Consider the following 17,453-nt stretch of genomic DNA (forward strand, 5'->3'; position numbering starts at 1 on the left):
AGGGATCTTCATTGGTCCACAGTATTTTTTCCAAAACGTTTTTGAACACTTTGGCTTTCTAATGCTGGACAGTCCTAACACTGAGTTCAGCTTTAAATGTAGTTCATGTATGACCTTTTTTCCTTCAACTGAGTGAATGAATATTTGGAAACCAGCCAATCTTAATTGTTATTATCTATCATGTCTTATTTTCCAAAAACAATGATCCCATTTTTATCTGTATGTGTAAATAAGATGTAACTTTGTAAAGTAACCTATTGTGGAAGGTTTTAAAGATTTTTCTTCCTGTTGTAGTTTTCTTAATTCTATCTTTCATACTATTTTATTGCCCCTTTTAAAGCAATTATGAGACTGTAACCTGCATAATGATGTCACAGTAAATATGTAATAATCATTCTATTTTCTGTATAATCTATAGTGTAATAACACATGTGGTTCACTGCCAAATGGTTTTGAATGAATGAGTAAATTTATCTTCATATTTTTTCTGACCTTTATGCTTCCAAATGTACTAAGTCACACAAAAATTTGTTGTCTGGGTGTCTGTATTATAAACTATAGGAGACATTTGAATCTATGACTTATTTATTTATACAAGTGAGTCAATATCATCTATTCCTTTCATTGTTTAATTGGAATGCATCAGTTGTGGTGTGTGTCATTTTTCACTACTCACCTAAAGCTTCTAAGAGTTTTATGTGGGTTTTTTCTTACTAGAGAAGTTTTCAATAGCCGAACATACAAATACTTCTAGTCTCCCTTTGCACATCTAACAGATGGTCAGAATAATAAAGAGGTTTCCAGATGAATACTCCTATCAGGACTTCAGTCAGCAGGTTTGTCTCATGCTAACACCATATCCATCAAAGCTAGCCCCCTTTTCCTACAAGGGAGCCTCTCCTTGCTAGGAAGTCCTTAGCCAGAGGCAAGCACATAGCCATTCTCCCCTCCCAGCTGTTTGCTTTCAGCTCATCTTCTCATTTTCTCGCCCTATGAGCTGCTTCCTGACCAGGCAATAATCTTCTTTGCTTTGCTCCAGATTCTCATGTGACCTTTTCCTCTTTGCACACTCATGTGCTAACAGGTGTCTGCTGTGTAAAAGGCAGATTTCTAAGAAGGATAAATCTGTTACACCAAACAAACACATATACTTGGGCATCAAGATCAGTGTAATTTCAACAAATCTCATGGCATATATATATCCTCTCATACCTGACAGATGAGCTCATACTAGAGAGTCATATCCTAATGTCCAGGAAGCACAGACTATGTTTTTATTTCTTTGGAAAAATTAATCTTTCAGTAAATACATATTTTTAAATATTAAAGAACGATAACCAACACATTTATTGAATTTCCTACGAGGCCATTCTCTTGCTCATCCCCCGCCCTGTCTGATGGAACGCTGAGGCAAAGCCAGTCTCACCGTATTTTGTGTCTGTGTTTTGTGCAGGTTATTCGATTACCACGGCCGTGTGCCCCCACCTCCCCGCGCAGTCATCCCCCTGAAGCGCCCCAGGGTGGCTGTCACGACGACTCGCAGGGGAAAGGGAGTCTTTTCCATGAAAGGGGGATCAAGATCCACTGTCAGCGGGGCTTCCTCCTCAGGCTCCAAATGTAAGGACTCTCCTGTGTTTCCTTTTATGGAGGGGTGGGGCTGAGCATCACCACATGAAGGCATGTTTTCAATAGTCAGCTGAACCATTATGGAGTGTCTGCTGTATACAGCAGAGGTCCCCAACCTTTTTGGGGCCATGGACCGGTTTAATGTCAGAAAATATTTTCACGGACTGGCCTTTAGGGTGGTACGGATAAATGTATCATGTGACCGAGACAAGCGTCAAGAGTGAGTCTCAGACAGATGTAACAGAGGGAATCTGGTCATTTTTTTAAAAAATAAAACATCATTCAGACTTAAATATAAATAAAATGGAAATAATGTAAGTTATTTATTCTTTCTCTGCGGACTGGTACCAAATGGACCATGGACTGGTATCGGTCTCTGGCGTGGGGGGTGAGGATCACTGGTATACAGCATACTGGAGAAATATAACATGGATAAGAAATGGTATTTGTTACTACTCAGCCATAAGAAATGATGACATCGGATCATTTACAGCAAAATGGTGGAATCTTGATAACATTATATGAAGTGAAATAAGTAAATCAGAAAAAAACCAGGAACTGCATTATTTCATACATAGGTGGGACATAAAAGTGAGACTAAGAGACATTGATAAGAGTGTGGTGGTTACGGGGTGGGGGGGAGGGAGGGAAAGGGGAGGGGTAGGGGCACAAAGAAAACTAGATAGAAGGTGACAGAGGACAATCTGACTTTGGGTGATGGGAATGCAACATAATTGAACAACAAGATAACCTGGACATGTTTTCTTTGAATATATGTATCCTGATTTATTGATGTCATCCCATTAAAAAAATAAAATTATAAAAAAAAAATTTTTTTTAATTAAAAAAAAAAAAGAAATGGTATTTGCTTTCCACCACAATTCATGGAGGGTGTCTTGGGGGACAAGAGGAGGGATACACCCACAACCATGATAGACAAGAACTCAGGACCAGTTTGAAAACTGTCTTGTCTGAGCAAATAACAAAGTGTTGGCCCACTTAGTTTGTGGCACATTAAAGTCCTTAAATGGAACGTGTTGCTTTCAGTGAATAAACAAGTTCACTTCTGTATAGAGCACATATACAATCTTTTCAGAGGAACATTATGCAAAATTAGTACATGTTTGAGTGTTTGTAAAGGCACCAGGGTAATGAAGGCAGGCAGATGAGAAGGTAAAGACGTTAAATGCGTGATTTGTGTGGTATTCTAAATCATTTCAAGAGTTACGTGTCTGAGAACATATTTAATGTCATAAAAATAAAATAATGTACGCATCATTTTACATTGATAAAAAGTTAAAACACAAACTTTCTAACTAAACATATGTCTAAATTTTTACATAGACTGATTGAGGAAAAACTCAACTTTGTTATTAGAACATTATTCCTAAAGAAGAAAGAGCAAAATTCCTGCATTCTTTGAGATTACAGTCTAGTGGAGAAGAGAAGGACAATAAGCAAACAAATTAAAATATGAGGTAGTACACGGTAGAGCGTCACTACATCAAAGCAAAAAATAAAATGAAGCAACAGAGAAAATCAAGAGAACTCTGTCATAGGATGGTCTATGACAACTTCTCAGACAAGGTGACATGAGAACAGAGACCTCAAGAAAGTGTGTGAGTAGGAGACTGCTCCTGTCAGGGCAGAGTGCTCCGGGCAGAGGGGATGATGGACACACACATGTTAAATTGGGAAAGTCAAGGAGCAACAAGGGAGCCAGTGAGGTGCAGCAGAGCCAGGGAAGGGAATTATGGCTCAGAGTGTGGTTCAGAGAGGTAGAGGGAGGTGAGATTCAATGCAGCTTGGGAGGCCCTTTTAGGGACTTGGTGGTTCCTCTGCATCCCGACTCTTTAAGATAAGTCAGGTGGATACTGTCATCCCAATGTGACTAATGAGCAAACACAGAGCAGTCACAGGGCTGGTAAATGGTGGAGCCAAGACTGGACCAGCCTCTTTGTTCTCATACCAGACGCTACATCTACTCTAAAACCCTGCCCTTCACCTTGTAGTACTACCAGAGTGCTAAGACAGAGTCATTGCCAAAATGCTTTGTTTTTACATGAAAACATACAAAACAATTAGCTCAGACAGCAGGAAGGCACTGAGTCTGGTAACTCTGATAAAAGTTTGGTTTGCTCCGAATGTGACTGAGAATTTGACTTGGCTAATATCACCCTTAATAGCTAATTAAATAGATTTACAGCTTCCTATGTAGTTTTTCACCCATATATCTATCTGTTCTGTGGGTAGATAAATATGAATTCCCTTTCTGAGTCTTAGTAATAAAAGAAAATGGGTTTCAGCAATACTCTCTAGGCAGAGTGTAAAATGCTCGCAGATTACTGTCAAAAGCGAAGAAAGTTCTTAAACTCGGTTCTTGCTGAGGAAAGTTGAGCACTGGATTACCTGCTCGGTTTATATAAAATTTTTTAATCTGCCAGGGCAATATTAACTTAATCTGTGGATTCTTGGCCCTGCAGTCGCCTTTAAGACCAAGTTTATCAATGGCAACATTATTGGCCTATTGGGCACAGCAGTTCTTCATTGTGCCTGAGTGTTCTGGGCTGAGCAGAACATTCATTATTCCTGATCCCCACACCCCAATGCCAATAGCCATCCTCAACCTTTGTGACAACTAGATACACCCTTGTACTATGGAAATGTCCCCTAAGGAGATGGTACTTCCCGCTTTGGTGGCTTTCTCTGCAAATGTGGCTCAACTGTGTAGACTCAGCCACATAGTGACCTTGTACCATCAACCCAGAGTTCAGAGAATACTGGTGGACTCCAGAGGTTATTTTACAGTAAATATCTTAGTATTCAAGTGGTTGTTTTTGAACTTTTAAAATTTCTTTATTTCTAGTTTTTATTGGATCACAGAGAGAGAATAAGATGATGAAAATCTTTGTGAGGATCTTATTAAGAATGTCTGTTGGACCCTGGCTGGTTGGCTCAGCGGTAGAGCGTCTGCCCAGTATGTGGAAGTCCCGGGTTCAATTCCCAGCCAGGACACACAGGAGAAGCGCCCATCTGCTTCTCCATCCTACTCTCTCTCCTTTCTCTCTGTCATTCTCTTCCCCACCTGCAGCCACAGCTCCATTGGAGCAAAGTTGGCCCAGGTGCTGAGGATGGCTCCATGGCCTCCTCCTCAGGTGCTAGAATGGCTCTGGTCACATTGGAGCAATGCCCCCTGGTGGACATGTGGGGTGGATCCTGGTCAGACACATGTGGGAGTCTGGCTCTCTGCCTCCCCACTTCTCACTTCAGAAAATTACCCCAAAAAAAGAATGTCTGTCGGTTCTGTAATATGTTTTCTGCTTTTAGTGTAAGATGGTGGATATGTGTGTCCCTTGTGGACTGTGTTACCCAAACCCTCCATAGACCTGCACTTTTGGAGCAAACTGATGTCAGATTCTGAAAGTGTTAAAACTCTACCACAATGGTAATTTTATGAAATTTCTCTTTTCTTGGGTTTTATTTTTATATCCCCTGTTGCTTAGATGATTTTTATGCAATAGTTTATAATAATAATAGGAAAAAGAACCATAGTTCACATTTTTTTAGTGTTTGTGATGGTTATTGATTCAGGCTCTTGACAGATATTGACTTATTTGTTCCTCATAACTGCCCCATAAGTGAGGTATTATTATCATTCCTATGTTACAGGTGCAGAATTATAATTCTTACATTTACTGTTTTTAGCCTTGAAGTCTACTCTGTCACTTCATTTGAGCCCTTGTTGATGTGACTTTTTTTTTGGTTGCATTTTTCTACTATATATTAATTTAGTTTCAGCCTTTCCTTGTGTATACTTACTTCATTTGAGACCTTGTTAATGTGGCTTTGGGGGGGTGCATTTTTCTTCTATATATTTAGTTTCAGCGTTTCCTTGTATATTAGTTTCCTAGGGTTACTGAAATAAATGGTCACACTCTGAATGATTTAAAAACAAGAAGTTTGGAGGCTGGACATTTGAAATCAGGGTGTCAGTGGAGCCGTGCTCCCCTTCTCTGGAAGCTCTAGGGCCCAGGCTGCCCCAGGCCTTTGCCTCGGTCTCTGCCGCACTGGCATTCGTAGATGCTCTCGGTTTACAGACACAGCCCTCCAGTCTCTGCCTCCACCGCCATGTGCTGTCCTCGTGTCTGTCTGCGTCTGCGTCTCTCCTCTTCTTAGGACTTCACTGGTCACGTTGAATCAGGGCTCACCTAATGGCCTCATCCTGCTAAGGACGACAGCTGCTAAGACCAGTGTCCAAATAAGGTCACATTTACAAGTACCAGGGATAAGGACTTCAACAAATATTTCTGAGGAACATATATCAACACAGAACCATGTCACTATATTTTTTTGTATATTTCCAAAAAAAACAGCATATACCTGGAATTTGTTTTTGAAAGCAATATGAAAGTCTTTGTTCTCTATGGAGAATTTTAAATATTTTACATTTGTTTGATGAGGTAATATATTGTGTTATATTCCTTTGACCCTTGTGTCAGGTGGCAATGTGTTATTTCTTCTCTTTTCCTTTTCTTACTTTTGCTTCCTTAATGAATTTTCTTTTAATTCCTGTTTCTTCTTCAACAACTAGTTTAATTTAGACAGTCCACTAGTGGCTTTATTAACATAGTAAATCATTATAAAATAAATCTGTATATATCAAACAATACCATTCTAACTCCCATCCCAAACATGAACTTTAAAATGCTTTTATATCATCCTGGCCTCTGCATAGAGCACCTTACCTCCCCCAGAAAAAGTTGGGTTTTATCCATAAATGTTACAGTTTCTATTCCCAGCTTCTGTTCCATATTTCTATACTATGTATCTTCCGTTTCCCAATATTCTGTGCCTGGTGCTGATTTGCCACCTCCTAGTGTCTGTTGTCACTATTCCTATTAGGGCTGGTGGAACCAGTGGTTTAAATTGACCTCTTTCTGCTTTTCAGACAGGGTGATAGTCCTCAGGGGAGGCCAAGCCTGGACCTGGACTTCCCAAAGTGAACCAGAAACACTATGAAATAAATTTTGTGTGTTTCATTTCTTAGCAATAATCATTTGGAACTGTGCACACCAGACTACCTTGTTACCTGAGAAGATATAAATAAGTAATAAGGAGAAATATTAGATTAATTATGGGGTGAAAATATTTGTTAAGGGTCATCTAGTACAATAATTAATTGAAATTTGGAGTGAATATATGAATTCTCCTATTGTATTAATTTTAATAGAAGTATTAGTATGAAAGACAATAGAGTGATCGATGCTATATAGATTTCATATAGTTTTACACATCGAGGGGTTCAATTAACTGTAAATGATTGTCATTTTAGTGAAACATAAATCTAAATAATTTTTTTTTCCAAAATGAAAACCACTTTTTTATTTTCATCTAATGACAAAAGTATTAACTACCCATTTTTTTCTTTAGTGAATTATCTGTACCAATGTTTAGCCCATTTTTCTCATTTGTAAGTGTCTGTTATATTAAGGATAGTAAACTTGTTTGGTATGTATAATATATATAATGTTATTTCCTGATATATCTTCTTTTGTGCTTCCTCCCTCCCTCCCTCTCTTCCTCTCTTCCTCCTTCCCTCCCTCCCTCCCTCCCTCCCTTCCTTCCTTCCTTCCTTCCTTCCTTCCTTCCTTCCTTCCTTCCTTCCTTCCTTCCTTCACTTCTCTTCCCTAACCAAATCCATTTACCATCTTTGTTAGAGTTTCTGGTTTGGGTGTTACTTTTAACAACTTTCTCTTGATCCAAATATACAGAGATAGTTTTCCGGCACTTTCTCCTGATACATTTATAAAACCTCACACTTTCAAGTTTACTATATTTTTTTCTTTTTAAATTTTTTATTGATTTTAATTTATTGCATTTACATAGATTCAAGTGTCCCACCAAATATATCTCCCTCCCCCCGACCCCCTTTGACCCCTCTCCCCAACGCCCTCACCCCTTATCTGAACGCCTCTTTCCTTCAGGATTTGCTGTCCCGCTCTCTATAATGCTGTGTTATGTATATGTAATTTCACTAATCTCTTTCCCTTCTCTGATCCCATCCTCTCCTCCCCTTTCCCTCTGACCACTTTCGCTCTGGTCCCTTTGATCTTGCCTCTACCTTTATTCTGTTCCTCAGTTCACACTGTTCATTAGATTCCTCATATGAGTGAGGTCATGTGATATTTTTCTTTCTCTGCCTGGCTTCTTTCACTTAGCATAATAGTCTCCATGTCCATCCATGTTGTTGCAAAAGGTAAGATTTCCTTCTTTTTCATGGCCCCATAGTATTCCATTGTATATATGTACCACTGTTTTTTAATCTATTTGTCCACTGATGGACAGTTGAGCTTTTTCCAGATCTTGGCTGTTGTATACAATGCTGCGATAAACATGGGGGTGCATTCCTTGTTTTGAATCAGTGATTTGGTATTCTTAGGATATATTCCTAAAAGTGGAATAGCTGGATCAAAAGGCAGTTCCATTTTAAATTTTTTGAGAAAACTTCATACTATTTTCCACAGTGGCTGCACAAGTCTACATTCCCACCAGCAGTGCAGGAGGGTTCCCTTTTCTTCACATCCTTCCCAGCACTTCTTATGTGTTGTTTTGTTAATATGCACCATTCTGACAGGTGTAAGGTGGTATCTCGTTGTGGTTTTAATTTGCTTTTCTCTAGTGATTAGTGATGTTGAACATTTTTTCGTATGGCTATTGGCCATCTGTATGTCCTCTTTGGAGAAGTGTTTATTCATTATTTTTGGCCAGTCTTTAATTGGGTTGTTTACTTTCTCGGTGTTGAGTTTTACAAATTCTTTATAAATTTTGGTTATTAACCCCTTATCAGACTTTTTGTCGAATATGTTCTCTCATTGTGTGCTTTGTCTTTTTATTCTGTTCTTATTGTCTTTAGCTGTGCAAAAGCATTTTAGATTGATATAGTCCCATTTGTTTATCCTGTCTTTTATTTCACTTGCCCATGGAGATAAATCAGCAAATATATTGCTGCAAAAGATGTCAGAGAGCTTACTGCCTATGTTTTCTTCCAAGATGATTATGGTTTCATGACTTACATTTAAATAGTTTATCCATTTTGAGTTTATTTTTCTGTATGGTGTAAGTTGGTGGTCTAGTTTCATTTTCTTGCAAGTACCTGTCCAATATTCCCAACACCATTAGTTAAAGAGACTGTCCTTATTCCATTGTATGCTTTTACGTCCTTTGTCAAGTATCAATTGTCCATATAGGTGTAGGTTTATTTCTGGGTTCTCTTTTCTGTTCCATTGATCTGTATGCCTGTTCTTATGCCAGTACCAAGCTGTTTTGAGTACAATGGCCTTGTAGTATAACTTGATATCAGGAAGTGTGATACCACCCACTTTATTCTTCTTTTTCAAGATTGTTGAGGTTATTCATGTTCTTTTTTTTTTTTGGTTCCATATAATTTTTTTGAATATTTGTTCTATACCTTTGAAATATGATATTGGTAGTTTAATAGGAATTGCATTGAATTTATAAATTGCTTTAGGTAATATAAACATTTTAATGATCTTTACTCTTCCTATCCATGAAAATGGTATATACTTCCACTTGTTTGTATCTTCTTTGATGTTTTTTTATCAATGTTTTATAATTTTCTGAGTACAAATCTTTAAACTCCTTGGTAAAATTTACTCTTAGCTACTTTAATTTTTTGTTGTTGCAATGGTGAAGGGGATTGTTTTCTTAATTTCTCTTTCAGACAGTTCATTGTTGGTGTATAAAAATGCCACTGATTTCTGAATATTAATTTTATATCTTGCCACACTACTGAATTCATTTATCAGGTCCAGTAGTTTTTTCACTGAGACTTTAGGATTTTCTACGTACAGTATCATGTCATCAGCAAATAATGCTAGTTTTACTTCTTCTTTTCCAATTTGGATGCCTTTTATTTCTTCTTCTTGTCTAATTGCTATAACTAGGACTTCTAGAACTATGTTGAAAAAGAGTGGTGAAAGGGGGCACCCCTGACTTGTTCTTGATCTTAAGGGGATTGCTTTTAATTTTTGCCCATTGAGTATGATGTTGGCTGTGGGTTTGTCATAGATGTCCTTTATCATGTTGAGATACATTCCCTGTATTCCCACTTCGCTGAGAATGTTGATCATAAATGGGTGCTGGATTTTATCAAATGCTTTTTCTGTGTCTATTGATACTATCATGTGATTTTTCTCCTTCCTTTTGTTTATGTGATGAATCACATTGATTGTTTTACAAATATTGCACCAGCCTTGCCTCCCCAGAATAAATCCAACTTGATCATTATGTATGATTTTTTTATGTATTGCTGGATTCTGTTTGCTAATATTTTGTTGAGAATTTTAGCATCTAAATTCATCAGGGATATTGGCCTATAGCAGGGGTAGTCAACCCTTTTATACCTACCACCCACTTTTGTATCTCTCTTTGTAGTAAAATTTTCTAACCGTCCACCGGTTCTACAGTAATGGTGATTTATAAAGTAGGAAAGTAACTTTACTTTATAAAATTTATAAAGCAGAGTTACAGCAAGTTAAAGCATATAATAATAATTACTTACCAAGTACTTTATGTTGGATTTTTGCTAAGTTTGGCAGAATAAATGTTTATAAAACAACTTACTATAGTTAAATCTATCTTTTTATTTAAACTTTGGTTGCTCCGCTATCGCCCACTATGAAAGCTAGAATGCCCACTAGTGGGCAGTAGGGACCAGGTTGACTACCACTGGTCTATAACTTTCTTTCTTTTTGGTGTCTTTGCCTGGTTTTGGAATGAGGATTATGCTTGCCTCATAAAAGGAGCTTGGAAGTCTTCCCTCTTGAATTTTTTGAAATAGCTTGAGAAGGATAGGAGTTAGTTCTTCTTTGAATATCTGGTAAAATTCGCCTGTGAAGACATCTGGCCCAGGACTTTTGTTTGTTGGGAGTTTTTTGATAATTGTTTCAATCTCATTTGATGAAATCAGTCTATTTAGTGTTTCTGATTCTTCCATATTGATATTGATTTCTGAAAGATTATATGTTTCTAGGAATTTGTCCATTTTGCCTAGGTTGTCTAGTCTTTTTGGCATACAGTTCTTCATAGTATTTTCTTACAATCTTTTGTATTTCTGCTGTCAGTTGTTATTTCTCTACTCTCATTTCTAATTTTATTTATTTGAGTCCTCTCTCTTTTTTTCTTGGTGAATCTAGTTTAAGGTTCATCAATCTTGTTTATCTTTTCAGAAAATCAGCTCTTGGTTTCATTGATCTTCTGTATTGTTTTTTAGCCTCTATGTCATTTATTTCCACTCTGATCTTTATTATTTCCTTCCTTCTACTTACTCTGGGCTTTGTTTGTTGTTCTTTTTCTAGTTCTTTTAGATGTACAGTTAGGTTGTTTATTTGGGCTTTTCTTGCTTCTTAAGGTACGCATGTAATGGTATGAACTTCCTTCTCAGGACTGCTTGTGCTGTGTCCCATGAATTTTGAGTTGTTGTATGTTTATTTTCATTTGTTTTAAGGAAATTATTTATTTCTCTTTTATCTCATTAATCCATTCATTATTTAATAACATGCTATTTAATCTCCAAGTGTTTGAATGTTTTTCAGTGTTTCTATTGTAGTTGATTTTTAGTTTCATGCCATTGTGATCAGAGAAGATGCTTGATATGATTTCAATCTTCTTAAATTTATTGAGACTCATTTTGTGTCCTAGCATGTGGTCCATCCTAGAGAATGTACCATGAGCACTTGAAAAGAATGTATATTCTGCTGCTTTAGTGTAAAAGGTTCTGAGATATCTATTAAATTCAGTTGATCTAATGTGTCTTTCAAGGTTGCTGTTTCTTTGTTAATTTTCTTTCTTGAGGATCTATCTAGTGATGTTAGTGGGGTATTAAAATCCCCTACTATTATAGTATTGCTGTTGATCTCGCCCTTTATGTCCATCTAAATCTGTTTTATGTATTTAGGTGCTCCTATATTAGGTACATAGATATTTAAAATGGTTATATCTCCCTATTGGATTGCTCCCTTTATCATTATGTAGTGACCTACTTTACCCCTTACTATAGCCTTTGTTTTAAAGTCTATTTTGTCAGATATAAGTATTTTTACCCCAGCTTTTTTTTCATTTCCATTTGCATGAAATTTTTTTTTTCATTTCTTCACTTTCAGTCTGTGTGTCTCTTTTGTTTTGAGATGGGTCTCTTGTAGACAGTATATATACAGTTCCTGTTTTTTTTATCCATGCAGTTAATCTATGTCTTTAGATTGGAGCATTTAATCCATTTACATTTAAGGTTATTATTGATATGTAGTTGTTTCTTGCCATTTTATTCTTTAAATCTACATTCTTCTTTTTTATATTTTTTTCCCTTTGTTCTGTTTACAACATGTCCCTTAACATTTCTTGCAACATTGGTTTGGTTATAATGAATTTCTTGAGTGTTTTTTTGTTTTATTTTTTTTGTCTAGGAAGCTTTTTATATCTCCTTCAATTTTAAGTGATAGCCTTGCTGGATAAAGAAGTCTTGGTTGTAGAGTTTTCTTTTGCATTACTTTGAATATTTCTTGCCATTCCCTTATGGCCACTAGTGTTTCTGTTGAGAAGTCAGATGTCATCCTTATGGAGGCTCCTCTGTAGGTAATTGACTGCTTTTTTTTTTTTTGCAGCTTTTAGTATTTCTTTATTCTTTAATTTTGGCATTTTAATTATGAAGTGTCTTGGTGTAGGCCTCTTTGGGTTCCTCTTTAATGGGACTATCTGTGCTTCTTGAACTTGTGTGACTTTTTCCTTCATCAGTTACAGAAATTTTCAGCTATTATTCTTTCAATCAAGTTCTCTATCCTTGTTCTTTCTCTTCTCCTTCAGGAACCCCTATGATGAGGATGTTGTTTCTCTTCATGTTGTCACAGAGCTCTCTTAGAGTTTCCTCAGTCTTTTTATTCCTTTTCACTCTTCTCTTTTTTTAATTGATTTTAATTTATTTTGTTTACATAGATTCTAGTGTTGCCCCAAATGCATCCTCCCTCCCCCGTATTCTCCTCAATATCTCCTTTGCCCCCCTCCTCATAGCACCCTCCCCCCTTCCCTTCAGGTTTATGCCCTCCTATCATCTCCTTTTCCTCTGTCCTCTTTTATTCTGGTTCCTTTGATCTCTCCTCTGTCTCAATTTTTTTCTTCAGTTTACATTGTTGATTGGATTCCTCAAATGAGTGAGGTCATATGATATTTTTTTTTTCTGCCTGGCTTATTTCACTTAACATAATAGTTTTCAGGTCCATTCATGTTGTCGCAAAAGGTAAGATTTCCTTATTTTTCGTGGCCCCATAATATTCCATTTTATATATGTATGAAAGCTTTTTAATCCGTTCGTCCACTGATGGACACTTGGGCTGTTTCCAGATCTTTGCTATTGTGAACAATGCTGCCATAAACATGGGGGTGCATTTCTCCTTTTGAAACAGTGGTATGGTGTGCTTGGGGTATATTCCTAAAAGTGGGATAGCTGGGTCAAAAAGCAGTTCAATTTTTAATTTTTTGAGGAATCTCCATACTGTTTTCCACAGTGGCTGCACCAGTCTGCATTCCCACCAGCAGTGCAGGAGGGTTCCCTTTTCTTCACATCCTCACCAGCACTTATTCTGTGTTGTTTTGTTGATGAGCGCCATTCTGACTGGTGTGAGGTGGTATCTCATTGTGGTTTTAATTTGAATTTCTCTAATAATTAGTGATGTTGAGCATTTTTTATATGCCTATTAGCCATCTATATGTCCTCTTTGGAGAAGTGTCTATTAATTTCTTTTGCCCATTTTTGATTGGATTGTTTATCTTCCTCGTGTTGATTTTTACAAGTTCTTTATACATTTTGGTTATTAACCCAATATCAGATGTATTATTGAATATGTTTTCCCATTGTGTGTTTGTTTTTTTATTCTGTTTTTATTGTCTTTAGCTGTGGAAAAGCTTTTTAGTTTTATATAGTCCCATTTGTTTATCCTGTCTTTTATTTCACTTGCCTGTGGAGATAAATCAGCAAATATATTGCTGCGAGAGATGTCAGAGAACTTACTGCCTATGTTTTCTTCCAAGATAATCATGGTTTCACAGATTACATTCAAGTCTTTTATTTATTTTGAGTTTATTTTTACTAATGGTGTAAGTTGGTGGTCTAGTTTCCTTTTTTTTCAGGTAGCTGTCCAGTTTTCCCAACACCATTTGTTGAAGAGACTGTCTTTACTCCATTGTATGCTCTTACCTCCTTTGTCAAATATCAGTTGTCCATAAAGTTATTTCTGGGTTCTCTATTCTGTTCCATTGATCTATATGCCTGTTCTTATGCCAGTACCAAGCTGTTCTGAGTACAATGACCTTGTAGTATAACTTGATATCAGGAAGTGTGATGCCTCCCACTTTAGTCTTCCTTTTCAAGATTGCTGAGGCTATTCATGTTCTTTTTTGGTTCCATATAAATTTTTGGAATATGTGTTCTATATCTTTGAAGTATGTCATTGGTATTTTAATTGGTATTGCATTGAATTTATAAATTGCTTTTGGTAATATAGACATTTTAATGATGTTTATTCTTCCTTCCTCAGACTTTTTGAGGCTCTTTTGTTTTTGCTGCGCTGCTTTCATGCTTTTTTTTTTATCTTGTCCTCTAAATTGCTGATTCAATCCTCTGCTTCATTCAGCCTACTTTTAATTCCTTCTAGTGTAGTCTTCATTTCTGATATTGTATTTGTCATTTCTGACTGGTTCTTTTTTATGATTTCAATGTCCTTTTTGATGCTTACTATCTCTTTATTTAGGTGCTCTTTATGTCCATCCATTGTTGCTCTAAGATCCTTGAGCATCCTAAAATCATTATTTTAAACTCTGCATCTGGTAATTTGGTTATTTCCATCTCATTCAGTTTTTTTTTCTAAGGATTTTTCTTGTTGATTCATTTGGATTGCATTTTTATGTCTTCCCATTTTGTCTGTGTGTAGATTCCTCCTTTGGATGTGTAGTTTGTAGCTCAGTCTAGGATTGGTATAGTCTGCCTCCAATTTTCAGTTGTGTTGTTTCTAGATCTTCTTGGGTTAGTATCAGCTGTCGTTTATAATCCACTGCTGGCTACTTGTCTGCTGTCACTCTTCATTTTGCTATTTGTGTCAGCATTTTCTATGTTCTAGCTAGGTCTGGTGTGAGGAGCCCTTCCTTATGATACCCCTCTAACAAGAGTTGTTAGGTTAGGTTCTGAACTGATGCTCGCCATATCTAGCCACTGGATGTGCATTCCCTGGACCTCCCTGGCCAGAGCCTGGTGTAGACCAGTGGGGGTCTCTGCTTATGACTGGCCCTTGTCAACCTTTTTAGAGCTACAGGTGATCCAGATCTTATGGCTGCCTCTGCTGGGCCCACGTGCCATTGTAAATATCAGCTGCACTCATAATTTAGTTTTTATCTATTCTTGGCCTGGGGTAAGTTCGTTTAAAATTTCAAGTTCCCCTGAGATTCACTTTCTGTTGCCTCTTATTGCTGGCTACTTGTTGGCCTCAGTACTATAATTCAGAGACTAGGTATGGTATTGGATTTGGCTTACCCCTTAGCCTCAAGAGTCATTCTATCCAGACATTTATTTACTTATTTATTTATTTATTTATTTATCTTCTTTTTCAGTTCTAAGAAGGGTGTGGCCACAGGATTTCAGTGAGTGTGGCCTCTGTGTCCCCAACGTGTGGTCTTTCTGCTGGCCCACCACCACCACTCACACTTTCAGGTTCGGGCGCTGCTGGTACCAGCCCATCGCCGTGGCTTCCACCACTGCAGGCAGGCTTTTGCTGCCATCTCGGGCTGCCACCATGGTAGCCCTGGCCTCTGCTACTTTGGGCAGTCTTAAGCATGCGCACTCAGACCATCCCGGCCCCATCTGCCAACCCTGCCACTGCCAGCCTGACCGCCCTCCAGAGAGTACTCAGCAGCGTCAGTGGGCAGTGTAGCTCAGACCTCAGCACTCACTACCTGTGTCCCTAATGTGCTCCCTGCTTCTAAGCACCTCTTTGCTTTGACTAGAGCAGAAGAGCCTCTGGTTGGCAGGGTAATTTCTTCCTTTTGCTGGTGTTGCTGCTCCCAGGAAAAATGGTCACTTTAGATTTGGGGAGTGACTCAGCCCAGGGGTTAGGGTGGCTGTCTCTCTAAGTGTCTCTCCCTGTGCCTCTGAAATTAAACTCTCCTGGCAACTCCAGTCATCTTGGCACTCCTTACTCCTAGAACCCTGGGTAAGTGGCTGTGAGCAAGGTTTTGGGCGCGGACCCTTTAAGTCATAGCCTGGGTGTGAGAGTTCTGTCTTTTACTTTCAAACAGTATCCCAGCTCTTTTCTCAGCTAAATACTGTTCATACATCTCTTCTAGTCTCTGGGGCTCTAGGCTGAGGCTCTAGTCCTGGGGCTGAGGACCCACAACTCTCTGGGAAACCCTAACCGCAAGAGTACCTCTGGGCTGCTGCTCACTCCTGAGAGTAGGGAAGCCCTTTCCATGTCTCTGCCTTCCCTACCAGTCTCAGTGTGGTTTTTGGTGATCCTTGGTTATAGAATACTCTAGTTTAGTTCAAAGTTAGTTTTTCAAGATGATTGTTCTTAAAATTAAGTTGTAATCCACTTTGGTTCTGGGAGGTGAGAGTTGGAATGTCCGCCTACTCCGTGAACATTTTGCTGCTCCCAATCTAAACAAGATCTATATATAATTCTTTGAAAAGCCATATATACATGTGTACATAGATATATATGTGTGTATAATTATAATTATATATATAAATACTCTCATTATCTATTAATATATTTTTTTAAAATAATTTTATTTTTTTAATGGGGTGACATCAATAAATCAGGATACATATATTCAAAGAAAACATGTCCAGGTTACCTTGTTCAATTATGTTGCATTCCCATCACCCAAAGTCAGATTGTCCTCTGTCACCTTCTATCTAGTTTTCTTTGTGCCCCTCCCCCTCCCTTTTCCCTCCCTCCCCCCCACCCAGTAACCACTACACTCTTATCAATGTCTCTTAGTCTCACTTTTATGTCCCACCTATGTATGAAATAATGCAGTTCCTGGTTTTTTTCTGATTTACTTATTTCACTTCATATAATGTTATCAAGATCCCACCATTTTGCTGTAAATGATCTGATGTCATCATTTCTTATGGCTGAGTAGTATTCCATAGTGTATATGTGCCACATCTTCTTTATCCAGTCATCTATTGACGGGCTTTTTGGTTGTTTCCATGTCCTGGCCACTGTGAACAATGCTGCAATAAACATGGGGCTGCATGTGTCTTTACGTATCAATGTTTCTGAGTTTTTGGGGTATATACCCAGTAGAGGGATTGCTGGGTCATAAGGTAGTTCTTTTTTCACTTTTTTGAGGAACCACTATACTTTCTTCCATAATGGTTGTACTACTTTACATTCCCACCAACAGTGTATGAGGGTTCCTTTTTCTCCACAGCCTCTCCAACATTTCCTATTACCTGTCTTGCTAATAATAGCTAATCGAACAGGTGTGAGGTGGTATCTCATTGCCGTTTTGATTTGCATTTCTCTAATAGCTAAAGAAGATGAGCATCTTTTTATATATCTGTTGGCCATTTGTATTTCTTCCTGGGAGAAGTGTCTATTCATATCCTCTTCCCATTTTTTTATTGGATTGTTTGTTTGTTTGTTGTTGAGTTTTATGAGTTCTTTGTATATTTTGGATATTAGGCCCTTATCTGAGCTGTTGTTTGAAAATATCATTTCCCATTTAGTTGGCGTTCTGTTTATTTTGTTATCAGTTTC

The 17,453-nt window shown here is 37.7% G+C and overlaps 1 protein-coding gene across 7 annotated transcripts in view; it reads left to right on the forward strand.

Moving 5' to 3' along the window:
• The window catches only part of RALYL (RALY RNA binding protein like), a 632,627-nt gene that overhangs the window by 538,681 nt on the left and 76,493 nt on the right, over positions 1-17,453 (forward strand). For all 7 annotated transcript variants that reach the window (XM_066266414.1, XM_066266415.1, XM_066266409.1 and 4 more), the window contains one exon: positions 1,454-1,617. In XM_066266414.1, coding sequence (XP_066122511.1) covers positions 1,454-1,617 — 164 coding nt within the window. The remainder of the gene's footprint in view (positions 1-1,453; positions 1,618-17,453) is intronic.

The sequence above is a fragment of the Saccopteryx bilineata genome, chromosome 3, assembly GCF_036850765.1.
Source record: "Saccopteryx bilineata isolate mSacBil1 chromosome 3, mSacBil1_pri_phased_curated, whole genome shotgun sequence".
NCBI classification, from domain to species: domain Eukaryota; kingdom Metazoa; phylum Chordata; class Mammalia; order Chiroptera; family Emballonuridae; genus Saccopteryx; species Saccopteryx bilineata.